At 41.5% G+C, this 27491-nt stretch overlaps 1 protein-coding gene across 1 annotated transcript in view; it reads left to right on the top strand.

Moving 5' to 3' along the window:
- Positions 1–25592, top strand: part of LOC120047125 (calsyntenin-3-like) — a 31726-nt gene extending 6134 nt beyond the window's left edge. The window contains exons 6-17 of the mRNA XM_038992662.1: positions 3775–3960; positions 8582–8869; positions 11216–11328; positions 12275–12500; positions 17075–17223; positions 17637–17785; positions 19985–20211; positions 23209–23370; positions 24009–24154; positions 24401–24536; positions 24857–25041; positions 25184–25592. Coding sequence (XP_038848590.1) covers positions 3775–3960; positions 8582–8869; positions 11216–11328; positions 12275–12500; positions 17075–17223; positions 17637–17785; positions 19985–20211; positions 23209–23370; positions 24009–24154; positions 24401–24536; positions 24857–25041; positions 25184–25333 — 2117 coding nt within the window. The 3' untranslated portion in view covers positions 25334–25592. The remainder of the gene's footprint in view (positions 1–3774; positions 3961–8581; positions 8870–11215; positions 11329–12274; positions 12501–17074; positions 17224–17636; positions 17786–19984; positions 20212–23208; positions 23371–24008; positions 24155–24400; positions 24537–24856; positions 25042–25183) is intronic.
- The last annotated feature ends 1899 nt before the right edge of the window (positions 25593–27491 follow it).

The following is a 27491-nucleotide window of genomic DNA, read 5'->3' as shown; positions in this document are numbered from 1 at the left end:
CCGTTTGGCCCGTGGTCAAAAGTAATGCACTACAGTATATAGAGAATAGGGTGTAATTTGGGACGCAGGCTGTATCTTTGTGGGAACTACATTAGTGTCTGAAATGATACTGTAGCATATAGAATGGACGTTGTTGGGTTGTGTTTTGCAGACTTCAATTGAGAAAATGGTGATAACGAAAGATATCTTAATTGGTGTGAATGGTCGAGGGACACAACTTACCTTTGCCTTTAGAGCATAATTATCATAACATGAATGACTTAACACAGCATTTTTGTACAGTGCTTTTGGAAAGAATTCAGACCCCTTAACTTTTTCCACATTTTGTTATGTTACACCCTTATTCTAAAATGGATTAAATCGATTTTTCCCCTCATCAATCTACACACAATACCCCATAATGACATAGCAAAAACAGGTTTACATTTTTTTAAATAAACTGAAATATCACATTTACGTTTAAGTGTTCAGACCCTTTACTCAGTACTTTATTGAAGCACCTTTGGAAGCGATTACAGCCTGGAGTCTTCTTAGCAGTGGCGATTTTAGCATGTAAATCTTGGCGTGGCAAACTCCCCCAAAATTGTTTAAATGAAGGGGGCGGGGCATACACTACCATTCAAAAGTTTGGTGCCACTTAGAAATGTTTTTGAAAGAAAAGCAAATTTTCTGTCCATTTAAAATAACATCAAATTGATCAGAAATACAGTGTAGACATTGTTAATGTTGTAAATGACTATTGTAGCTGGATCGGATGATTTTTTTATGGAATATCTACATAGGCGTACAGAGGCCCATTATCAGCAACCATCACTCCTGTGTTCAAATGGCACGTTGTGTTAGCTAATCCAAGTTTATCATTTTAAAAAGCTAATTGATCACTAGAAAACCCTTTTGCAATTATGTTAGCACAGCTGAAAACTGTTCTGATTTTAAAGAAGCAATAAAACTGGCCTTTAGACTAGTTGAGTATCTGGAGCATCAGCATTTGCGGGTTCGATTACAGGCTCCAAATGGCCAGAAACAAAGACCTTTCTTCTGAAACTCATCAGTCTATTCTTGTTCTGAGAAATGAAGGCTATTCCATGCAAGAAATTGCCAAGGAACTGAAGATCTCGTACAACACTGTGTACTACTCCCTTCACAGAACAGCGCAAACTGTCTCTAACCAGAATAGAAAGAGGAGTGGGAGGCCCTGGTGCACAACTGAGCAAGAGGACAAGTACATTAGAGTGTCTAGTTTGAGAAACAGACGCCTCACAAGTCCTCAACTGGCAGCTTCATTAAATAGTACCCGCAAAACACCAGTCTCAACATCAACATTGAAGAGGTGACTCCAGGATGCTGGCCTTCTGTGCTCACTTGAACAGGAAGGTGGCGCAGCAGTCCTTCTGGTTGGCAAATTTTGTCATCAAAGTCTGGCATTCTCTGGATTTATGGTGCTTTCCAGACAACTGGAAACTCTGGGGAAAAAAGGTTGAATCATGACGTTAGTGATTTACAGGTCTGAGCTCTAGAAAGAGGCCCAAATTCCCGACTTGCAAATTTTGAGTTGGATGACTGTTCAAAATGTATTTTCCCAGTCGGAGCTCATTTTTTTCAAGAGATCCCAGTTGTCTTGAACTCACTGAAGATTTCAGAGTTTTCAGATGTTTTGAATGCGGCAGAAGTCATGCTGGATTGACAGCATGGCCAATGTATTCAACCTTTTCTGGCCCATGGTGTTGCATGTGAATGTTTATAATTTTAAGCTTGGAAAAGAGACCATTAAACCCAGACTTGGACCACACACCCTTTACACTGAATAGCAGGCTAGTGATTGCTTTGCAACGCTTGCAGTTAGCCACTGATTCCTTCCAAACCACTCATTGTTGAATTTGCAATTTCCAAGTTATGTTTACTTCCAATGACAGATGAGCACCGATACATTTTATCTATAACTTCTCTGCATATGACAAGGATTGAAAAGAATTTGCCAGTAGATTGTCGACTTGATTCAGGACGATGACTGCTTGGCTAGCTTGCTAGTTAAGATTTGGAAGTATGATGTTGACATGATCAGTCCAATCAAAGCTACGGTAGATATAACGTGATTTGACATCTGTGGCCAATGACCTTGTGCCTTCTTGGATGGGCATTTCTAATATACATCTATAAGCAGCACCCAAAGGGATTGAATGTTCAAGCTCTCCCATAGATTTTGTGGAGACGTAGTGTCCCCATGAGTGAAGGAACACTGAGCCAATCACGGCGCAACTAGAAAGCATTACCAACCCCTACGCTCTGTACTTTCCGCTGGCTGCACCTCCACCACAGAAAGCACCGAGCTAGTCTGAAACACCTGCATTTTGGCACTGCCTTACTCAAGAAAGCAAAAAAATAGACAATGTTTGTATGTGGCTTTATAAAAACATATTTTTTTGCAAACTGATATGTGACACATATTAATGCCAACATAACATGTAAAACAGGCAACAAAGCTGCCCTGAATGACGGGTCGCCACTGCTTCTTGGGAATGATGCTACAAGCTTGGCACACCTTTTATTTGGGGAGTTTCTCCCATTCTTCTCTGCAGATCCTCTCAAGCTCTGTCAGGTTGGATGGGAAGCGTTGCTGCACAACTATTTTCAGGTCTCTCCAGAGGTGTTCTATCGGGTTCAAGTCCGGACTCTGGTTGGGACCCTCAAGGACATCCAGAGACCCGAAGGCACTCCTGCGTTTTCTTAGCTGTGTGCTTTGACAAGTTTTCATCAAGGATCTTTCTATACTTTGCTCCGTTCATCTTTCCCTCGATCCTGACTAGTCTCCCAGTCCCTGTCGCTGAAAAACATCCCCACAGCATGATGCTGTCACCACCATGCTTCCCCGTAGGGATGATGCCAGGTTTCCTTCAGACTGAGGATGTTGGTTTCATCAGACCAGACTATGTTGTTTATCATGGTTTTAGAGTCCTTTAGGTGTTTTTTGTCAAACTCCAAGCAGGCTGTCATGTGCCTTTTACTGAGGATTGGCTTCTGTCTGGACACTCTACCAGAAATGCCTGTTTGGTGGAGTGCTGCAGAGATAGTTGTCCTTCAAGAAGGACTCTGACAGAGTTCCAGAGTGACCATCGGGTTCTTGGTCACTTCCCTGACCAAGGCCCTTCTCCCCTGATTAATCAGTATGGCCGGGCAGCCAGCTCTAGGAAGAGTATTGGTGGTTCCAAACTTCCGTTTAAGAATGATGGAGGCCACTGTGTTCTTGGGGACCTTCAATGCTGCAGAAATGTTTTTGTACATTTCCGCAGATCTGTGCCTCGACACAATCCTGTCTCGGAGTTCTACGGACAATTCCTTCGACCTCATTGCTTGGTTTTTGCTCTGACATGCACTGTCAACTGTGGGACCTTATATAGACAGGTGTGTGCCTTTCCAGATCATGTTCAATCAATTGAATTAACCACAGGTGGACTCCAATCAAGTTGTAGAAACGTCTCAAGGATGATCACGGGAAACAGGATGTACATGAGCTCAGTTTCAAGTCTCATAACAAATGGTCTGAATACTTACATAAAGGTATTTCTGTTTTATTTTTATATATTTTTGAATAAATAAAATATAAACTGTTTTCGCTTTGTCATTATGGGGTATTGTGTGTAGATTGAGGGGAAAATTGTAATGTAATACATTTTTTAATAAGGCTGAAACGTAACAAAATGTGGAAAAGGTCAAGGGGTCTGAATACTTTCCGAATGCCCTGTATTTTGATGGTTTATTTTCTTTCTTGGTTTTCAGGTTGGTCGAAGCGGGTGGAGTATACCCCCGGGTCAGGCAGCATTCCCCTGTTCCCCAGTTTGCACCTGGAGACCTGCGAAGAGACTGTGTGGAACATCCAGGCCACCGTAGAGCTGCAGACTGGCCATATTGGGAAGGGCTGTGACAGGGACAGCTACTCAGACCGATCAGTGCGCAGACTCTGTGGTGAGTGCGGCTTGAGTCTGGGCTATTCATGATGGATTCAATGTTTGGGATAATAATTTGTGACTATCCGAAGATTGGAATGGAGCATGCTCAAGCCACATAGGTTTTAGCCGTATTTGCCACATAAGCATAAAAATACCTTGCATTTGTGGTGTGTGCATAAATTAAATGAAGTCATGCATTTCGGGAGAGTACAGGCCCTGATATTCATAGAGCTCACAATATCATCTTTTAATTTTTTATTTTACCTTTATTTATACAGGTTTTTCTCATTGAGATAACATCTATTTTCCCAAGAGAGACCTGGTCCAATAGCAGCAGGGGGGACAACGTTTCAGCCAAAACAGCTTACATACATTAAACAAAACTATAAACACACATACAGTGCAACAATTACATTTTACGTTAAAAACACAAAAGTCTTAACTACAAACAGCTGTCCTAAAGACAATTACGCTCTTCTATGATATATATATATACGTCATTCAAGTGTTTAAACTCCACCAACGAAACTAGATCATAAAATGTTTAAATGTTTAGTAGGGAATTCCAGGACCACGGAGCTAAGTAACTAAAACTATTTCTACCATGACCTGTTCTAATTTTTGGTATTGTTAGAAGCAAATGAGAATGAGACCGTAATTGATATTTATTTACCGACCTGTTAAAAAAAGAAAGATAAAATGGCATTTTACCCAATACGGCCATATTAATACGTTTATACCAGTGTTAAAGCCTACGCAAGGTAAATGACGACCAGCCAACAGCTCTGTAGAGATCGCAATGATGTATTAGACGTTTTTGACTTGAAATGAACCTGAGGGCTGCATGATACACTGAATCAAGTTCTCTCAGGGTAGTGGTTGTGGCCTGCATATACACAGTTGAAGTCGGAAGTTTACATACACCTTAGCCAAATACATTTAAAATCAGTTTTTCACAATTCCTGACATTTAATCCTAGTAAAAATGCCCTGTCTTAGGTCAGTTAGGATCACCACTTTATTTTAAGAATGTGAAATGTTAGAATAATAGTAGAGAATTATTTATTTCAGCTTTTATTTCTTTCATCACATTCCCAGGGGGTCAGAAGTTAACACTCAATTAGTATTTTGTAGCATTGCCTTTAAATTGTTTCACTTGGGTCAAATGTTTTGGGTAGTCTTCCACAAGCTTCCCACAATAAGTTGGGTGAATTTTGGCCCATTCCTCCTGACAGAGCTGGTGTAACTGAGTCAGGTTTGTGGGCCTCCTTGCTCGCACACGCTTTTTCAGCTCTGCCCACAAATTTTCTATAGGTGTGAGGTCAGGGCTTGGTGATGGCCACTCCAATACCTTGACTTTGTTGTCCTTAAGCCATTTTGCCACAACTTTGGAAGTATGCGTGGGGTCATTGTCCATTTGGAAGACCCATTTGCGACCAAGCTTTAACTTCCTGAATGATGTTTTGAGATTTTGCTTCAATATGTCCACAGTTTTCCTTCCTCATGATGCCATCCATTTTGTGAAGTGCACCAGTCCCTCCTGCAGCAAAGCACCCCCACAACATGATGCTGCCACCCCCGTGCTTCACGGTTGGAATGGTGTTCTTTGGCTTGCAAGCCTCCCCCTTTTTCCTCCAAACATAACGATGGTCATTATGGCCAAACAGTTCTATTTTTGATTCATCAGACCAGAGGACATTTCTCCAAAAAGTACGATCTTTGTCCCCATGTGCAGTTCCAAGTCGTAATCTGGCTTTTTTATGGCAGTTTTGGAGCAGTGGCTTCTTCCTTGCTGAGCGGCCTTTCAGGTTATGTCGATATAGGACTTGTTTTACTGTGGATATAGATACTTTTGTACCTGTTTCCTCCAGCATCTTCACAAGGTCCTTTGCTGTTGTTCTGGGATTGATTTGCACTTTTCGCACCAAAGTACGTTCATCTCTAGGAGACAGGTGTTTGGAAATTGCTCCCAAGGATGAACCAGACTTGTGGAGGTCTACAATTTTTTTTCTGAGGTCTTGGCTGATTTCTTTTGATTTTCCCATGTCACGCAAAGGGGTACTGAGTTTGAAGGTAGGCCTTGAAATACATCCACAGGTACACTTCCAATTGACTCAGGCTAATTGACATAATTTATCAGAAGCTTCTAAAGCCATGACATAATTTTCTGAAATTTTCCAAGCTGTGTAAAGGCACTGTCAACTTAGTTTATGTAAAATTTTGACCCACTGGAATTGTGATACAGTGAAATAATCTGTCTGTAAACAATTGTTGGAAAATTTACTGGTGTCATGCACAAATTAGATGTACTGACAAACTTGCCAAAACTATAGTTTGTTAACAAGAAATTTGTGGAGGGGTTCTAAAACAAGTTTTAATGACTCCAACCTAAGTCTATGTACACTTCTGACTTCAACTGTATAACATCACTAAAATCTAAAACCGCCAGTAATGTACATCGTACCCGCTCCTTCCTGCCCTCCAAAGAAAAACAAGCCTTATGCCGGTATAAAAACCTTATCAAGTTCTTTACATGTACTGTGAAGCTCAGTTTATCATCAACCTACACACCCAAATATGTGTACACTTTAACTTGCTCTACAGTATGTCCAGCCAATGTAGAAATTACGTGATTAGTAACATGCCTGGCATTTAAAAATACCATGCATTTTGTTTTACCCAAATTTGAACCAGCTTTAAATCATACAGATTCTATTGTATGATGTTAAATGCTCTTTGGGCATTTTCAAAAGCTAAAGATAAACTACTACCACTTGAATAAAGAACAGTATCATCTGCACAAAAATTAACATCTGCTGTTTCAGTAAGATCCCCAATGTTGTTGATATACAAAATGAACAACAGTGGGCCCAAAATAGAACCTTGCGGAACACCTGAGCACACCTTTATGGACTCAGATTTACAACCATCCACCATTACACATTGTGTACGATTTGATAGGTAATTTATAAACCAATCTAGAGCATGACCAGTAATTCCACAACATTTTAACCTTTGCACTAACACAGCATGGTCCACAGTGTCAAAAGCCTTCGACAAATCAATAAAGACAGACACACAATGTTTCTTCTTATCAAGAACACAGTGGATGTCATTTAAAACCTTCAATGTTGCTGAAACAGTGATGTGGCCAGACCTAAAACCTGATTGCATTCCATTTATGATGTTGTTTTCTTGGAAGTAGGCCTTTAGCTGCCTACTAAATAAGGACTCCAGTACCTTTGACGGTACAGACAATTTTGATATGGGTCAATAGTTGTCAAGTAGCGAAGGATCTCCACCTTTCAGGAGAGGCTTTTGTACAAAAGCAGATTTCCATAACTTGGGGATTTCCTTAACATCAAGCGTGAGGTTAAAAATACAAGTTAAGGGGGAGCAATGATGTCTGCAGCTATGTGTAGGAAGTGGGGGTCTAGTTCATCAGGGCCAGGGGATTTTTTTCCCCATCAATTTCTTTCAGGGCTTTACACACCTCTGAAACAGAGAAGGATGAAAAGGAGAACCTGGTGAAAGAGTATACAGGGGTGTCAGGTACATTTTTAGGGAGCTCAATTATACCTTTGACCTTTTCAAATAAACTGCCTGCATCTAAAAACAAAATGCTGATTCAAGGCTTTCAGAATGGAGGTTCTCTCAGTTACAATCTGTGTGTCTACCAACAAATGTTTGGGAAGCTGTATCTTTTTTGCACTCCAAACCTTACTTGCCAAAATTTGGATGGATTATTTAAAATATGTGAAGTAGATTTCAGGTAGTGGTCTGCTTTCAATTTACGGATCATAGCCACACCCATATTTCGAAGACGTTTAAAAGCCATCCAATCATCTGCCAAACCAGTCCCTCTTGCTTTAGCCCACATAGCATTTCGTTCCCTTATGATTTTTGTAAGTTCCTTAGCAAACCAAGGGTTCTCTCTGCCCTTAATCCTGAATTTTTTAAAAGGGGCATGCCTATTGCATACATCCTGGAATGCGTTGTGGAAGTAAGAAAAGGCTAGTTCAACATCAGGGATTTATTCCATTCAATGCTACATCATGTAAAAAACCTTGAATATCAAACCACTTCCAGTTTCTTTTTGTAATGACACGTGGAGATTTCTTAGGAATTTTACCATCTCTCACACAGGCAATAGCACAGTGATCACTTATGTCATTTGCAAAAATACCAGAAGCATTAAAACGATGAGGAGTATTGGTTACGATCAAATTTCAGAGGACCTAGTTACACTGTTGATAATCTGAGTGAGATTATAGGTATTGCATAGAATTTTGAGATGATTAGAGCTAGATGTTAACCAGTCCTGATTCAGATCACCCATCAGGACAAACTCAGAATTGACAGTCTGTGATAACAATTCGAAAATACAATCCAGAGAGCCAAGTTTACATTTAATGAGTACAAAAGTCAGCTCGTTAAGGCATTAACGTGTTTATAGTAAGTAAGTAGAGTGATGCAGCAACATTGGAGTGAGTCAAAAGGGGGTTTGAACTCCCAACCTGAAACAAGCACATTAACCACAGACAGTCCCAAAAGAGTTAATGCTGCTAAGGCCTTTACCAAGTCTAGGGTTGTACAGTATGTCATTCATGATTTCACTCCTGTCTCTTGTCTCACCAGGTGCTGTGAGAGGTGAAGTGGACTTACTCCCGCCCCCGTCCCCAGCAGCCAATTGGACCTCAGCCTTGCCCACCCTCCCTTCTTCTGATTCGTCCCTGGTGTTCTCCTTCAATGGCTCCACCCATGTTGCTGTGGTACCCGACTCCGTTGCCGCGGCCGTATCCGGAGACCATTTCACACTCCAGCTGTGGATGCGAAGGGGTGGGATCAACACGCAGCCTCCGACTAATCAGGCCAGAGGAACCCACAGGGAGGAGGAGACGATCGTCTGCAGTACCGTCAAGAATGGTCAGTCAAATGGTCAGTCACAACTGTCAGTTAAAGTAAAAATACTTGAAAGCACTACTTAAGTAGTTTTTTGGGGTATCTGTACATTACTATTTATATTTTTGACTACTTTTACTTCACTACATTCCTAAAGAAAATAATGTATTTTTACTCCATACATTCTTTCTGACACCCAAAAGTATTCATTACATTTTTAATGCTTAGCAGGACAGGAAAATGGCCCAATTCACTCACTTATCAAGAGAACATCCCTACTGCCGCTGATCTAGCGGACTCACTAAACACATGCTTCGTTTACAAATTATGTCTGAGTGTTGGAGTGTGCCCCTAGCTATCCATAAAAGAACAAAAACACAAAAATGGTGTATAATTTAAATAAGCAATTTGATTTATACTTTTACTTTTGATACTGAAGTATATATTTGCAATTATATTTACTTTTGATACTTAAGTATATTAAAAAGCAAATACTTTAAGACTTTTACTCAAGTAGTATTTTACACCTGACTCACTTTTACTTCAGTCATTTTCTATTAAGGTATCTTTACTTTAACTCAAGTATGACAATTGGGTACTTTTTCCACCGTTATGTACCAGTCAAGTTTGGACACACCTACTCATTCCAGGGTTTTTCTTTATTTTTACTATTTTCTACATTGTAGAATAGTAGTGAAGACATCAAAACTATGAAATAACACATATGGAATCATGTAGTAGCCCCAGAAAATTGTTAAACAAATCAAAATATATTTGAGATTCTTCAAAGTAGCTACCATTTGCCTTGATGACAGCTTTGTACACTCTTGGCATTCTCTCAACCAGCTTCATGAGGAATGCTTTTCCAACAGTCTTGAAGGAGTTCCCACCAATGCTGAGCACTTGTTGGCTGCTTTTCCTTCATTCTGCGGTCCAACTCATTCCAAACCATCTCAATTGGGTTAAGGTCGGGTGATTGTGGAGGCCAGGTCATCTGACGCAGCACTCCATGACTCTCCTTGGTCAAATAGCCCTTTCACAGCCTGGAGGTGTGTTTTGGGTCATTGTCCTGTTGAAAACAAATGATAGTCCCACTAAGCCCAAACCAGATGGGATGGCATATCGCTGCAGAATGCTGTGATAGCCATGCTGGTTGAGCGTGCCTTGAATTCTAAATACATCACAGACCGTGTCACCAGCATAGCACCATCACACCTCCTCCTCTATGCTTCACGGTGGGAACCACACATGCAGAGATCATTCGTTCACCTACTCTGCGTCTCACAAAGACACGGCGGTTGGAACCAAAAATCTAAAATTTGGACTCATCAGACCAAAGGACAGATTTCCACCGGTCTAATGTCCATTGCTCGTGTTTCTTGGCCCAAGCAAGTCTCTTCTTATTGGTGTCCTTTAGTAGTGGTTTCTTTGCAGCAATTCGACCATGAAAGCCTGATTCACGCAGTCTCCTATGAGATGTCTGTTGCTTGAACTCTGAAGTATTTTTTGGGCTGCAGTTTCTGAGGCTGGTAACTCTAATGAACTTATCCTCTGCAGCAGAGGTAACTCTGGGTTTTCCTTTCCTGTGGCGGTCCTCATGAGAGACAGTTTAATCATAGCGCTTGATGTTTTTTTGCGACTGAACTTGAAGAAACTTGAAAAGTACTTGAAATTTTCTGAAGTGACTGACCTTAATTTCTTAAAGTAATAATGGCCTGTCGTTTCTCTTTCCTTATTTGAGCTGTTCTTGCCATAATATGGACTAGGTCTTTTACCAAATAGGGCGATCTTCTGTATACCACCCCTACCTTGTCACAACACAACTGATTGGCTCAAATGCATTAAGAAGGAAATTAACTTTTAACAAGCCACACCTGTTAATTGAAATGCATTCCAGGTGACTACCTCATGAAGCTGGTTGAGAGAATGCAAAGCTGTCATCAAGGCAAAGGGTGGCTTCTTTGAATAATCACTTTTTTGGTTACTACATGATTCCATATGTGTTATTTCATAGTTTTGATGTCTTTACTATTATTCTACAATGTAGAAAATAGTCAAAATAAAGAGAAACCCTGGAATGAGTAGGTGTGTCCAAACTTTTAACTGGTACTGTATATATATTTATATATTTTTTTTTCTTCAGATTTTTCCAAGGGTGCTATAGCATCCTCACTAACCCTACTTCCCCCGGCTATGTATACTGTATCTAAATGGCTCTGCTTCAGTCTAATTCTATGAAGTCTATGGCGAGGAAATATGAAAATCCTTTTGTTGTGAGATGCACTGCTTGTGTCTCATATTCCTTCTGCAAGTTTGGTCTCAAATGCTGTTTTCTGTCTACTGACTGTGTCTCCTCTCTATGTTCCTCAGACGACTCCTTCTCCCACTACTCTCTCTCCGTTCACGGTTGCCGTCTTTCTCTTTTCTACTGGCCCGATGTCTCCGCTGCGCGGCCCGTGAAATTCCTCTGGAAACTGGAGCAGGTACTATGGGAATGCTGCTGGATGAGGGTGGAACAGTTGCAAGTTGGAGCGCTATGAGTGAAAGAGCCATTCAAAAAGGCCAATGCTCACTTAATGCCAGTTGCAATTGTATTGATTTATTTTTAAGAAGACTGCATTAAGTAGGGTTACAACCCAGGGCACCTGATCGCAAGGCAGACTCGCTAGCTACAAGGGAAAGGGAAGACCTAGTCAGTTGCGCAACTGAATGGATTCAACCGAAATGTGTCTTCCGCGTTTAACCCTACACCTCTGAATCAGAGCGGTGCGGGGCGCTACCTTAATCGACACCATCGGCACCCGGGGAGCAGTTGTTGTGGGGGTTAAGTGTCTTAAGGGCAGAACAGCAGATTGTTCCACCTTGCCGGCTTGGGGATTCAAACAAGCAACCTTTTGGTTATTGTCGCAATGCTCTAACCTCTAGGCTAGGATATTTTCCTTGGGGGAGTTTGTAGATATGGACAAGAAGCAAGGGATTGGGAAAGATAGGATTTGGATGAGAGGCAGGGGCAGAGGGGATAAGGGGATGCTGGGGTTGTGCGGTTTTGGGAGGAGGTTGGAGGGGGGGCTAAGTGGTTTTTGCTCGGGTTACTGGTCTCAGACTGCTTAAAATGGGTAGGATTATAGGGACCAAGCTGATACAGATAACATTTGGCAAATCCCTCTGTCTCTCTTTACTTCTTTATCTGTCTCTCTCCTGCGACAAGAACTGTTATAGTGCTCAGTCTGCTGTCATGGGTAGTGTTCAGTAGAAACAAAAGGGATAAAACATTTAGAAACATTCTGATATTATATGGGATAAGTTTATGTAGCACATCTAGTAGATTTTTCTTTGTTCTCCTGTTGTGTCTGCTGTACACAATCCAAGTGTTCAGCTGTTTCTTGACCTCTGACCTATCGTGTCTCCATGTCCTTCTTTCCTCTCTAGGTGTGTGACAGCGAGTGGCATCACCTGTCCCTCAGTGTCCAGTTCCCCTCTGTGACACTGTACGTGGATGGAGTCACCTTCGACCCCGCCCTCATCCACGACAACGGAGCCATACCCAACCCTGCCCCACGACAGCGACTGGTCATTGGCGCCTGCTGGGGTAACGATTGGTTAAACCAAAGACAGGCTGAAACTGCTTCTCCAATAGAAATCCCCAATCCCACTTGTAGGCGATGTCATGGCGACGTTGGCTAGCTAAGCTCATGCGTAGAAACGCGTTATGGTGTCTAACAGTCGTCTGGCGCCGAACTGCGCCAATGAAACGCACTCCTTCGATATGAAGTTGTTTTTCACAAAAATTCTAAAGTTTCAGTTTGTCACTTTAACAAGGTTGGAGTAATAAGATGTTCAGCTACTTAAGATATTGGCTCGAATCTAGGTTGTCTTTAGATTTCCAGAAAATGAACAACTAAGGAATACTTTTTTTACTTCTCTCATTGACTTCACAAACCCCGGACTGGTCTGTTTCGCAAGAGTTACCGGAAGCGTCGCGGTGTTACACTGGGGTTACACTCTGGGTTTAGAAACTCTGTGGTTAAACCTTACACTACATAGAACGGTTCAACTTTACTGCATAGAACACCTGTCAGCAAATGAACGATGCCAAAGTGGGTCACACTTTACATTGCAGAGGTCCTGTACTAGTGTAATTACCAGTTGGATAACTAATAACCTATTTTTCTATAACAAGCTAGTTAACAAGAATGAATTAGAAATGTCACTTTTAATTACATAAAAATATAGATACCCTGGAATGATGGCTATGTAAAGTGTTGCTAATGAGTGGTAGTTGATGAGAACATGGCAAGGAAAAGATCACATTAATATACCACAATAGACAATAGAATATATTGCTTTGGCAATACATTTCTTGACTAGGTTACAAGATTACAAAAGAGCAACGCCTGCCCCACAAATAGATCTTTGGGATTTGTCACAGTTCACGTTCTTCTGCTAATGAAACAGTTCATAGAACCAAATGTTCCAATACACCAATGAAAGCAACGCACAAAACACACACGTGTACACACACACACACACACACACACACACACACACACACACACACACACACACCCCTTGGATTTCTTCAAATTTTATTGTGCTACAAAGTGGAATTCAAATGTTTGTAATTATCATGTCAACAGTCTACACAAAATATTGTAATGTTAAATTGGAAGAAAAATTCAAATATTTTAAATATATAGTTGTTGCTTAAGTATTCAGCTCCTTGAGTTCCTAATGTTTGGTATAATCAGTGTATAAACCATAGCATAATTATTAACTTGACCATGCTTAAAGAGATCTTCAATGTTTGATACCAATCACTGCCATTCTTTGAGGCTTTTGAAAGCTCCCTGGTCTTTGTTGTTGAATCTGTGTTTGAAAGTCAATACTTGGCTGAGGGACCATACAGATGTACAGTTGAAGTCGGAAGTTTACATACACTTAGGTTGGAGCCATTAAAAGTCATTTTTCAACCACTCCACAAATTTCTTGTTAACAAACTATAGTTTTGGCAAGTCGGTTAGGACATCTACTTTGTGCATGACACAAGTAAGTTTTCCCACAATTGTTTACAGACAGATTATTTCACTTATTATTCACTGTATCACAATTCCAGTGGGTCAGAAGTTTACATACACTAAGTTGACTGTGCCTTTAAACAGTTTGGAAAATTCCAGAAAATGTCGTCAAAGCTTTAGAAGCTTCTGATAGGCTAATTGACATCATTTGAGTCAATTGGAGGTGTACCTGTGGATGTATTTCAAGGCCTACCTTCAAACTAAGTGCCTCTTTGCTTGACATCATGGGAAAATCAAAAGAAATCAACCAAGGCCTCAGAAAAATAATTGTAGAATTGAAAAACGGAGTTTAAATATATTTGGCTAAGGTGTATGTGAACTTCTGACTTCAACTGTATGTATGCATGTGGGACAGAGGAAGAGTTAGTCATTCAAGAATCATGTCGAACCCTATTATTTCACAGTCCATGTAACGTATTATGTGATTTGTTAAGCCACATATTACTCCTTAACTAATTAGGCTAAGGGGCTGAATACTTATGCAACAACTATATTTTAGTTAAATAAATAAAAATATATCTAAAAAAATAAAAATAAATTTCTTCCACTTTCGCATTAGGTTATTTTGTGTAGATTGTAGATGAAAAATTACAATTCATTTTAATCCCACTTTGTAGCACAATTAAATGTGACACAATCCAAGGGGTCTGAATACTTTTGCAAGGCATTGTACATACACATACACACACGTCATCTGACACAGAAAAGCATGGCATTTCCCTCCTCATTCACCTAATTATATTTGTGTGAGATGCTCTGACTGCCTCTCCATACTCTATTAATATCACTGACTTATCAATTATTTAGGCTAACAGAACAACAGGCAGGCCAGACGGTTAGCCTGCCAGTTACACCAGTGCTAATAGCTAAAATGGGACACATTGTCTGCCAATTAGCACTGGAAATACAGTCACACACACATTCATGGCTACTGCCTGTGTGGCAGTCAGCTGCTGGGAGATAATGAGGGTATGACACACCTTTGTCAGATTTGCACGTTTATTTTCTATCTTCCTTCTTATTCTGTTTTTTCACTCTTCTCTCTCATTTTCTTTTTCCACTCCTCTCTTGCTTTTACTATCCTTTTATTTCTCCCCTCACACCTGTCTTTCTCACTTCTTTCTGTCATCCTCTACCCCTTCTCTGTCTTTAAAGGCCCAGAGCAGTCAAAATTATTTTTTCCTGTGCTTTATTTAAGTGATAATACCCGAGAAGACTGTGTTTGGAGGATATATTGGCACGGGTGTTATATATCCTCCAAACACCGGCTTCGGGGGCATTATCACTTTTATACAACGGGTTACCAACATATTCAAATAATGCATGAATATTTAATAAAAATATACTATTTCATCCTTCCACAATATATAGTCCCGACACAAATCTAGGATTGCTACCCAAGCCAGCTGGTCGTTCATTCTATCGGTTCGGTTGCTAGAGACGCGACAGTCATTTGTCTTTTTGTTCTGTATCTATGGACGTTTGTTCTAAATGTTCCATTGCCATACTGGCTGGCAACGTTCTTATCCCTTGCTTGCTAGCTAGCCAACTACGGCTAACTTACAGTCACGTCAAAAAGTGCAGCCAGAATAACAGCAAAGTAGCCGCATTTGCATTTGTTTAAGCTTTTTTTCTAGTGGCATTTATTTACATACATACATAGAAATTAGCTAATGAGGCGTGATTTCACCTGGCACAGAAAATGTGCTCACTTGTCAGGACACTGTTGTTCAGAGGAGCTAGCCAACAACACAGCTAACACAATCACGTCAAACTGAAGCTGGAAAGACTGCAAACTAGCTGCATTTCATTTCATACTTTTTTTCAATTGACATTTCTTTGTATATATCCATAAAAATGGTGCCAGCTGATTCATGATTTTGACTGGCTGAGAAAAGCTGCCTGCCTGTATGTCTCATTCAGACTCCCGACACGTTAATTACTAGGGGACAGCTGGAGAACGAATTTGAATATTGAAACAATGTTGCAAATGTCGGAGAGACAGGTAGCAAGGTTTATACAAATCTCCGCTGTTAAAATAAATGTTAGATCATGTCTAGATGCTTTTTATAGTGGAGATCAAGTTTATAAATTGCTTGGCTGGGCTGATGAGACAGTGGATTGCGCAGTCAGATGGAACAGAGTAAATAGGCATTTTAACATCAGATTTAGCCGTTGGTAAGTTTTGGAATAGACACCGGCTGGAATGTGGTTTTAACCAATCAGCATTCAGGATTGGACCCACCTGTTGTATAAATAATATTTTACAACAGCTGATGAAACTAACATTGTAAACGTGTTTTTTTTTTTTATCAGTGTTTATTTCCTGATAGTTGCTGGTTGAAAATACAATCTACACAGGACCTTCTAATCAGAAGGTTTGCATGGGGTAAATTGGTTAATAGACCAATAATAAAGAGTTCCAAACCTCTCTGCCAACAGCTGGTTTTCAGTTTTCCCCTCCCCACTTAGACCACTCTGTCACGCCCTGACCTTAGAGATCCTTTTTATGTCTCTGTTTTGGTTTGGTCAGGGTGTGAGTTGGGGTGGGTATTCTATGTTCTATTATTTGTATTTCTATGTTTTGGCCGGGTAGGGTTCTCAATCAGGGACAGCTGTCTATCGTTGTCTCTGATTGAGAACCATACTTAGGTAGCCCTTTTTCCCACCTGTCTTTGTGGGAAGTTAACTTTGTTTGTGGCACTTAGCCTTAAGCTTCACGGTTGTTTGGTATTGTTTATTGTTTTTGTCGGCATCATAAATAATAAAAGATTATGTACGCTCACCACTGCACCTTTGTCCAGTTCTTTCAACGGCCGTGACACACTCCCAGACAGTCCTAGCAAAATTCTTGAGAAAAATGTTTTTGCTTAAAAAATAAATAAAAAATCCACATTTTAATGGAAATCTATATCTAATTGTTACCCATAAATTATTTTATATAAAAACAACTGCCTTTACCCTTTCTTCTCCCCACAGAGACAGAAGATAAACAGAAGGACATCCTTAACAACACCATCCCTGAGGTGAAAGACACAGGTGACTTAATTTGTTTTTACAAGTGTGTGTCCGTGTCCGTGCATGCGCATATATGTGTGTGGGTGTTCATCTTTTTGTCTGTGTTGACTGTGTTCATTTTGTTTCTGGTTCTTAGGGAAGTATGTGGGTGGTTACCGTGGCCTGTTGTCAGGGGTGACGGTGCGTCCAGGGAGTGTGGAGCCCCACAGTGTGGTGGAGTGTCTGTATGCCTGCAGGGAGGGGCTGGACTTTGGGGACCTGGAGACCTTGGGCTCAGGCATGAAGGTAACCTCACCCTACTGTAGAGGAGTCCTATTGGTCACTGCCTCACTTGGCTAACGCTTAGAGTGGGCTTTGACGACCAGCATTTTTTCCCCCTTCATCTACAGGGTTTGATAGGTCAGGGCACCCAACGTTTTGTTAACCTCTGCTATATGTCCTACTCAGATTGTTGTGTACAAAAAGGTTAATTTCCCCCTGATGGATATGGAGTCTACTGCATAATATTTGGAGTCTACTGCATAATATATATCTGTGCACATGCAACATACAGTCAATCAAAACTGAAGTCCCAAAATGGTGGTACCGATGAAATATATATATATATATAAAGAGAATACATAGCCAGAATTAACTATGTGTGTGACTGAGGGGTGTGCGACCTCGGAGCATGAACTCTTGAACTTTGACCTTTTTAGGTGCATGTGAACCCCAGTCAGTCTGTGCTGGTTCTGGAGGGTGATGACATTGAGAGCTTCAACAGGGCCGTGCAACAGGTCACCTACAGGAACTCTCTCCGCTTCGCCACCCCTGGAGTCAGGCCACTCAAACTGACCACCTCCCTCAGGTACACGCTTACATGTACACACACACACACACCAACACACACACAGAGAGGACTAAGTGATCTCGCTCTCCGAGGCCGACGTGAGTAAGGTCTTTAATCAGGTCAACACTCGTAAGGCCGCGGGGCTGGACAGTTCCACAGCGTGTTCTCAGTCCAGGCGCAGAACAAATGGCAGGCATATTCACTGTCATTTTCAACCTCCTTGTCCCAGTCTGTAATCCCCACATGTTTTAAGCTGATCACCATCATTCCTGTTCCCAAGAAACTCTGAGGCTTCATGCCACAATGTCTACCACCCTGTAGCACTCACATCTGTCATCGTGAAGGGCTTTGAAAGGCTGGTTATGGCACACATGAACATCATCCCAGACACTCCAATTTGCATACCGCCCCAACAGATCCGAAGACGACGCAATCTCATTTTCAATCCACACTGCTCTGACCCACCTAAGAGGAATGCCTACGTGAGAATGCTGCTCATTGACTACAGCTCATCATTCAACACCATTTTCCCCTCCAAGCTCGAAACCAATCTTAGGACCCTGGGACTGAACGCCTCCTTCTGCAACTGGATCCTGGACTTCCTGACGGGCCGTCCCCAGGTGGTGAGGGTAGGCAACATCACCTCCGCCACACTGACCCTCAACACAGGGGCCCCTCAGGGGTGCGTGCTTAGTCCCCTCCTGTACTCCCTCTTTACCCACAACTGTGTGGCCATGCACAACTCAAACACCATTATCAAGTTTGCTAATAACATAACGGTGGTAGGCCTGATCACCGACTACGATGAGAAAGCATACAGGGAGGAGGTCAGTGGCCTAGCATTGTGGTGCCGGGACAACAACCTCTCCCTCAATGTCAGTAAGACCAAGGAGCTGATTGTGGACCCTTCCACATCGACAGGACTGCAGTGGAGCGGGTCGAGAGCTTCAAATTCCTGTGTGTCCAAGTCACTAAGGACTTAAAATGGTCCGCACACATTCGTGACGAAGATGCGACAGCGCCTCTTCCCCCTCAGGAGGTTATAAATAAAAGCTGAAATGAGTGCATGTGTGTGCATGTGAAACTTTTACTCTGCAAATGTATCAGAGCACAAGGATATACTGTTATGTTGAATGATAGCATCCCTGTGCAAGGAGTGGAGCTTGATTTGCAGCTGATATGAGTCCCGGCTTTTGCTCAACTAGGTAATCTAGCCTTGGGTAAGAGGAAGCACGGTTGAAGCATATAATCTTGAAACAGTATATTTTTTTATGACACAGTGTATCGCACATTGTATTAAGTTCATGGATGACCAGAAAAATGTGTTCTATTTTTGGGTTAATGCACCGCATAGGCCTACACGGGTCCTTTTTTATCCACTTTGTTGATTTAAATATTTATGTACTTTGAAGTGCATGTTGGTCCTACCTATCTATGTACTTTAGTATCTGACCCATCGCAGGAAGTGATGCAACAACCGGAAGTCCTCATTATCTAACCCTGTAGAGTTTTTTTTTTTTTTTTTTTTTTTTTTTTTTTTTAAATGGCTGCGCTTATTGTTGTGTTTTTAGATTAGTCGGATTTAAGGTACAACAGTGATATGTTTTTACGCTTGTTTTGAGATCTGTTTCTTTGTTTGTGTTTTTAAGATTAGTCTGATTCCAGGTCAGGAGGTTATTTGCTTTTCCAGTGTGTTCTTCAGTCTGATTTATCAGTTAGTAGTTGGAGGGCATGTTTTTAAAGATAAGACTAATTTCAGGTCAGCAGTTCTTCCAGATGGCTGAACAGCAGGCCCTTGTGGAGAGTCAGATATAGCAGCTGCTCACTGAAAGCGAGCGAGAGAGAGAGAGAGAGAGACAGTATTACGAGAGATAGATAGTTCCAACACTCACACACTAAACAACTCAGAGCACCACTTGAATCATAAATCAAGTGCTGAATCGCCAAATAATAACACAATTTCAAAGTGCTTCTGAAAAGTGGCACAATTAGTATCAGCTACTAATTAGTATCAGACAATACAAACAATATCATTATAGTCAAGGGTTTTTCAATCCTGGAAATCCACAGGGTGTGCAGGCTTTTGTCCTAGACCAACATTAACGCACCTGATTTGCCTAATCATCAAGTCCTAAAACTGTTTACTTATAGAGAAATAACTGGTGCCCTATTTGACCCCCCCATTCTCTCTCTTTCTCTCTCCTCTCTTCCCTCTAGGTGTTTCAATGAGGAGAGTTGTCTTACGCTCAGGCAGTTGGAGGGCTACCTGGTGGTCCTTCAGCCTGACGCCCCTCAGATCTCCCTGTCTGGGGTCGGCCCCCACCTGGCCCGCCCCGCGCCTGAATTCGAGGGCCCCCGTGGTGTACCCCTCTTCCCAGAGCTGAGGATTGTGTGCTCCCTGTCTCATGCTGTTAACACAGCCGCTCAGGGCATGGAAGGAGGAGGTGAGCCAGAAAAAGAGCCCTTCCACGAATACGACAATGCGGGGGTAGAGACTAGTGCATTCCAATCGCATCAATCTAATAATTTTGAGAGCATTTTGCCAGCATTTTATGTAGGAAGGACACCTACTGTACACGGATTGATGCTTCTAAAAATAATTATGTGAGCACGACTGATTACATATGGACCATTGTCTGGTCTTTGTGTGATCAATGCGTCGGAACACATTAAATCATCAATCAAACTGTGCATATTTTACTTAGATTCCACCCCTGATCTCAGCCTGTTTTTAATAGTCATTCAGGGCTGAGGCCTGGATCTCAAACTTATAAATCACTTATTTTTCTTACACCTGCCTCCATTTCCACTTACTAGCAGTGCTACTTAATTATATGTCTGCGGACAAAGAATGTGAAGTAAGATCTGTCTTCTAAATCAGATTTTGAATTGGGGTGCATGTTTTCTAACCCTGAGAAACTATGTTCCCAGTCATATAGTTGGGTTGTTTGTTTAGCAGCAAAACCGACGCACGTGCAGACTGGGTTGACTTAGATTGTTGACAACATGTAAACTATATTCCGTCTCCAGTGTTTATTGAATACATTTGCCCAATGAGCACTTGTTGTCTCTCAAATACGTCGTTAGAGGTTGTTGGTTAGCTAGCTAGCTAGCAGATTTTTTGCCATATTAGCATTGACATGAAATCACTCAAAACACCTCAAAACAAGACTTCAAGAACAAGAGTCACTTACGATTCCACACATGGCAGTTTCTTGTCATTGTTGGTAGTTATCTGGCCGTCCAGAATCACAACCCCTCACGGACTTCAGCCCCATTGAATCGTGCACATCCTCAGCTAATCCATCTATACATATATTCGTCACTGACCCAACCCCCGTCCACCCATCAACTTTCCCCAATGATTGTGTGCTTGAATACTAATTAGGACCACACAAACCCAGTACTATTATTAGATGTGCCTTGTGCATCTCCAAGTGAGAATCCTATGTATGTGTGCAATGGCTGTATATTGGAGAGGAAGCACACCACATCTGTGTTTGTCATCCGTTATGAGGATGATGATGGTTATGTTTGTCATCCGTTATGAGTGTTATGAGTGTATCTGTTATGATGATGGTTATGTACAAGAACCTCTTTCTTCCTGCATGGGGTCTGTTCAGGACACAGTTGATAAAGCTGTGTAGCAACAGAGAAAATAGTCTCTGCCAATGCTTTATCTGTGGCTCACTACCTAATCTATTATGTACAGTTGAAGTCGGAAGTTTACATACACTTAGGTTGGAGTCATTAAAACTCGTTTTTCAACCACTCCACAAATTTCTTGTTAACAAACTATAGTTTTGGCAAGTCAGTTAGGACATCTACTTTGCAAGTAATTTTTCCAACAATTGTTTACAGACAGATTATTTCAATTATAATTCACTATCACAATTCCAGTGGGTCAGAAGTTTACATACACTAAGATGACTGTGCCTTTAAACAGCTTGGAAATTTCCAGAAAATGATGTCATGGCTTTAGAAGCTTCTGATAGGCTCATTGACATAATTTGAGTCAATTGGAGGTGTACCTGTGGATATATTTCAAGGCCTACCTTCAAACTCTGTGCCTCTTTACTTGACATCATGGGGAAATTAGCCAAGACCTCAGAAAAAAATGGTAGACCTCCACAAGTCTGGTTCATCCTTGGGAGCAATTTCCAATCGCCTGAAGGTACCACGTTCATCTGTACAAACAATAGTAGGCAAGTATAAACACAATGGAACCATGCAGCCGTCATACCGCTCAGGAAGGAGACGCGTTCTCTCTCCTAGAGATGAATGTACTTTGGTGCGAAAAGTGCAAATCAATCCCAGAACAACAGCAAAGGACCTTGTGAAGATGCTGGAGGAAACAGGTACAAAAGTATCTATATCCATAACCTGGAAAGCCACTCAGCAAGGAAGAAGCCACTGCTCCAAAAAAGCCAGACTACAGTTTGCAACTGCACATGGGGACAAAGATTGTACTTTTTGGAGAAATGTCCTCTGGTCTGATGAAACAAAAATAGAACTGTTTGGCCATAATGACCATCGTTATGTTTGGAGGAAAAAGGGGGAGGCTTGCAAGAACACCATCCCAACCGTGAAGCACGGGGGTGGCAGCATCATGTTGTGGGTGTGCTTTGCTGCAGGAGAGACTGGTGTACTTCACAAAATAGATGGCATCGTGTTGAAGGAACATTTTGTGGATATATTGAAGCAACGTCTCAAGACATCAGTCAGGAAGTTAAAGCTTGGTCACAAATGGGTCTTCCAAATAGACAATGACCCCAAGCATACTTCCAAAGTTGTGGCAAAATGGCTTAAGGACAACAAAGTCAAGGTATTGGAGTGGCCATCACAAAGCCCTGACCTCAATCCTATTGAAAATTTGTGGGCAGAACTGAAAAAGCGTTTGCGATCAAGGAGGCCCACAAACCTGACTCAGTTACACCAGCTCTGTCAGGAGGAATGGGCCAAAATTCACCCAACTTATTGTGGGAAGCTTGTGGAAGGCTACCTGAAACGTTTGACCCAAGTTAAGCAATTTAAAGGCAATGCTAGCAAATACTAATTGAGTATGTAAACTTCTGACCCACTGGGAATGTGATTAAAGAAATAAAAGCTGAAATAAATCATTCTCTCTACTAATACTCTGCCATTTCACCTTCTTAAAATAAAGTGGTGATCCTAACTTACCTAAGAGGGAATTTGTACTCTGATTAAATGTCAGGAATTGTGAAAAACTGAGTTTTTAAATGCATTTGGCTAAATTTCTGACTTCAACTGTACTTTATTCTATCTCCACAAAATTGTTCCTTTTAACTGTCTGCTTTCTGTCGCTCTCCCTTCCTTTTTTCTCTGCTTTGCACTCTGCCTTTCCACTCTTTCCATCTTTTGTTCTCCCTCTCTCACCTCATTCTCTCCTCCATTCATCTCTCTTACCCCTGGACCCCCAGCTCTGATGTCAGATGCCGTGGCCCACACTCTGGACGGCTGTGAGGTCCAGCCCCTGGGGGAGGAGCTAAACCCAGAGAGGGAGGAGCTCCTGGTGGACATGGATGCCCTGAGAGAGAGGGGTTTGGAGATAATCAACACCACTGCTTACATCGCCATCACAGGTACCGCTCATTTCCCCTATTTGCTTTTATTTTAAAGACCCACTTTAGCTGTGATTAAACTGTTCCCGTTGAAAAACGATATCCCAGTTATAAATACGTAAGGGTAAAAAAAAAAAAATATTAAATCAAGGAGTTGGTCTGATGGGTGCACTCTGATGTCATCAGCCTCCCCCCTTGCTTGCGGGAACAATATAGGAGCAATAGAGGACTAAAAAGGAAAGGCTCACCCCCCCACTTGTGCCATGGAGTGAGGAACCCTGCACCAGCTACTGAAATGCACCTTTTGATAAATTCAATGCTAGTGAGGCTGGAGTATGGTCTTTAATTCCAAAGAAAAACTAAGAAAATCTCTCAAACAGAAGTTTGGGAAAACTGCACCAGATGGATAGTCTGTGTGCTGAAGCGCTTCATTTACTTCCCACAGTGACATTCAGCATGGTGCGATTAGTTGGGATTTTGAAGTGACACTATGTTGCATATTGCATCGCACCTCTGTTTCACGTTCACAAACTGTAGCATTATCTTTTTGTCTTATTGTTTCCTGAGTGTTGAACTGCCACTAAACTTCCTACTCTCCACCTCTCATCATCTCTCTCTTTCTCTCTCTCTCTCTCTCTCTCTCTCTCTCTCTGTGTTAGGAGCGGAGTCCATCTCCGTGTATGAGGATGTCCTTCGGTCTGTCCGTTACCGGCTGGCTAAAGGCTCGGCCCGCTTTGAGAGGCGGTTCCGTCTGTCCTGCTCCGAGATGAATGGCAGATACACCAGCAACGAGCTCACACTGGAGGTAACTAATCTAACTGACAATAGAGGCTGTAATTAACCCAAAATGGGTTAGCAAATACGCTTCAATGGGGTGTACAATACCAGGGCACTAGCTAAGTGTTTTTAAACTAGCATTTAGTGGGTAGAGAGAGAGCACCACATTAGCTCAGTTAGTAAGAGGTTCTGTGACAAGGCTTCTTTTTCTTTTTTATCTCTCTTTTACTCACTCTGTCTGTCCATCCAAATATTCATCCATTCTTGCTCTCAGGTGAACTTCCTGCACTCCCTGGACAGTCTGTACCACCCGTCTCACCTCCTGGCCTCCCAGCAGCAGTTCCTTCACCCGTCTCATCACTCTGGGGAGCTGAGCGGACACACCCTGCCTAACCCCCACCGCAACTCAGGTTTATACACACTTTATTTACCTCAGTATTAATGTCGAACTTTTTCGCTTGATTTACCTTTTACAGGAGAACTATGCTCTATATTCCTGAGTACATGTGTTTTGCTCAATGTTAAATCCAGACACATAAAAACAGATAGAAGGTAACTCTATACCATCCCTTTTGTTTCTATTGGGAAATCCCCTATCCACTCTCAAAATAGAGATTCAAAATACAAAAAATCTCAGGTTAATTTTCACCACAAGGTGTCAGTGTCACTGACATTAATGACAGGATGGTGCCTGAAATGTTCATATAAAATTCTTATTTTCCTCTGACAGTGGTGCCAGGAGCAGCCACAGTCATCATCATGGTGTGCGTGGGCTTCCTGGTTGTCATGGTGATCCTGGGAGTGTTTCGAATCCGCTCCATCCACCGTCGTGGCGAGGGCGCCAGGGGAGGGTCTAAGGAGGACAGCGGCCAATGGGATGACTCTGCCCTCACCATCATTGTCAACCCCATGGAGGTAAAGATCTAACTGTGTTTTTGCAGAATAGAATATATTTTTATTTATTCATTTCAGTGTGGAAGTTTGGAGTTTGGTGTAAGAGTAGAGACGATTTTAATGATTATTTGATCACTTCTTTCTCTTCCTCTGTCTCTCTCAGTCCTATGAGTCTCGTATGGGCATCTCAGCTGACACTGAAGGTGAGGGGGAGGAGGACGAGGAAGTGGTGGAGTCGCCTGATGACGCCAACGACGACCAGCGAATCATCATCAAGAAAGAGGGCAGAGACGGCAACCCCCGTCGCTACTAAGCCAATCGTCTTTCTCTCTCTGGACGCACCCATTTCTATGGAAACCACAAAACGGCTCGCCACTCACACACTCTTCTCAACGCTTTTAAATATTGAAAACTGCTGACACCTCTAGTCTATGGAATGTAAACGTACAGCAACAAACACTGTATTACCGCAACATCACAACATCATAGCCAATAACAGTGCATTGAATGTTTCACCACGTAAATGTTCTACGGTACAATATATACAGTATACTCTAACCGCCTGACCAAAACAACCAACAAAAATTGTATGTGGTGCACTAATTCCTAACTCACAGGGAATTGACATTGTCCGGGAAGTCTGTGTGACACAGGCCGGACCGAGACTACATAACTTAGTTGTAAAGTTAAGATTGTATATGTTTTATTATCTCTATATCACACTTCAGACACCTTTGCCCACCACACAAAATGAATATTGAAGCAATCGATTCACACACAGCCTCGTGTCGGCCCCTCACACATAGACACAAGCCCTGATCCTGACGCTATCCCACACACCTCTAGATTTAATCTAGTCGTCTTTTTGCTGCACAATCTCTCGCTCTCTCTCGCTCTCGCTCTTTCTCTCTATACATTCCTCAACTTCCAAAAACACGAACCCCCTCCCCACCAGATCTGACTCCAGATCAGATCCACATTTATAGTAACCCTAATATAGAAAAACATACAATTATAGGGTTCTAACAGACTTTTACATACTATGTACGATGTGCTTCACATACTGTATGTGATGTGCTAAATTAGATCAAATAAATTGTACATGCACAAGTGTACATTTTCAGGACTTTCCTTTTGTCAGGGTAGACTTTTAAATGTTAAATTGTATTGGTTGGTAGATCCCTTTCATTGTATGTTTTTGCAAGACAACCAAACAGGCTGCCGATACGGGCATAGAGTAACCTCTGACCCTTACCACAACCCCAGTATCTCGACTGAGCGACCCCAGCCCATTGCACTTTCACCACCCACCGCTCTCGTAACAACCTCACTATAACAACGACACACACACCACAACACCCGCTGTATCCAGAATGTCAGCTCAGCTCGGGCAGTTTTGATTGTATTACATTTTCTGTACATACAATTATTGTTATTATTATTGCAGTCAACGCTTGCTCTCTGTCTGTACTCTTAAAGAGGGAGCTGCATATACATATTATTTATTACCAATTACAATGTTTTATCATTTGACCAGCTGTTGTATATTTTTAAAGGTTACACCATCAGCATACAGAGTAATAATAATAGTAGTAGTAATAAGGATGATGATTCCTGGCTTGATGAGTGTATTCATTCGTGTGTTGAATTGTTGTAATTTAAAATCTTGTTCATATCTGAATCACAGTAAATGGAGGGGACATTGTGATAAATACCTACTATGTCACCCCTCTCGCTCTCACTTCTTCCTTCTTTCACACCTCCTTTAGAATATTCTCAAATCGTTCTCTCTTCCTTATCTCCTCTCTCCCCCTCGTCTTTTTCTTTTCACGCCGGTCCCCACCATCTCTTTGGTCTATTGAATGTACCTCCTCCCTCCATCCCTCCTTCACCCTCCCTCACTTCCTCCCTTTGTGTTTATTGCTGTCTGTCTGTGTTTCAATGTGCAGTGATAAACCTGTCAGTAAATAAAGCCTGTTGTTTTTCAGTGTAATATTAAAAATGTAATACAAATTTCATGAATTACTTATATTATTACTATGGTTACTATTGGGACATTAACTGTAATTATTGATACAATGATAACATGGATTATGACGATTATTGTTATTGATAACTGTCTGAAAACATTTCAAAGTTCATAATAAAACACTCTGATGACGTCTAAATGCTGCCTGTTTTTTAAAAAGTAAATAATCAATTTGAAAATATTTCATTATCACCATCTTCTGAGCACTTTTTGGATGGTTTGAGAGAATAGATAAATTCCTTGGTAAAAGCCTACATATATCAGGAATAACCAGATAATATTTTCGTTCCTCTCCTGAGATAATGAGAATTAGGGGTTTTGAGTTTGAGACAGAAAATTATGTTGCCACAAAGCAGAACAAATTTGTTGGACTTTGTAATTCATTCATACCTTGCGCAATAAAATACGCAAACCTTGCTGTCCCTTTGCGTACTTCACCCAC

This window comes from Salvelinus namaycush, chromosome 5, assembly GCF_016432855.1.
Source record: "Salvelinus namaycush isolate Seneca chromosome 5, SaNama_1.0, whole genome shotgun sequence".
Classification (NCBI taxonomy): Eukaryota; Metazoa; Chordata; class Actinopteri; order Salmoniformes; family Salmonidae; genus Salvelinus; species Salvelinus namaycush.
Note: the sequence above shows the minus strand (reverse complement) of the source record. Positions and strands in the feature narration are given on the sequence as shown.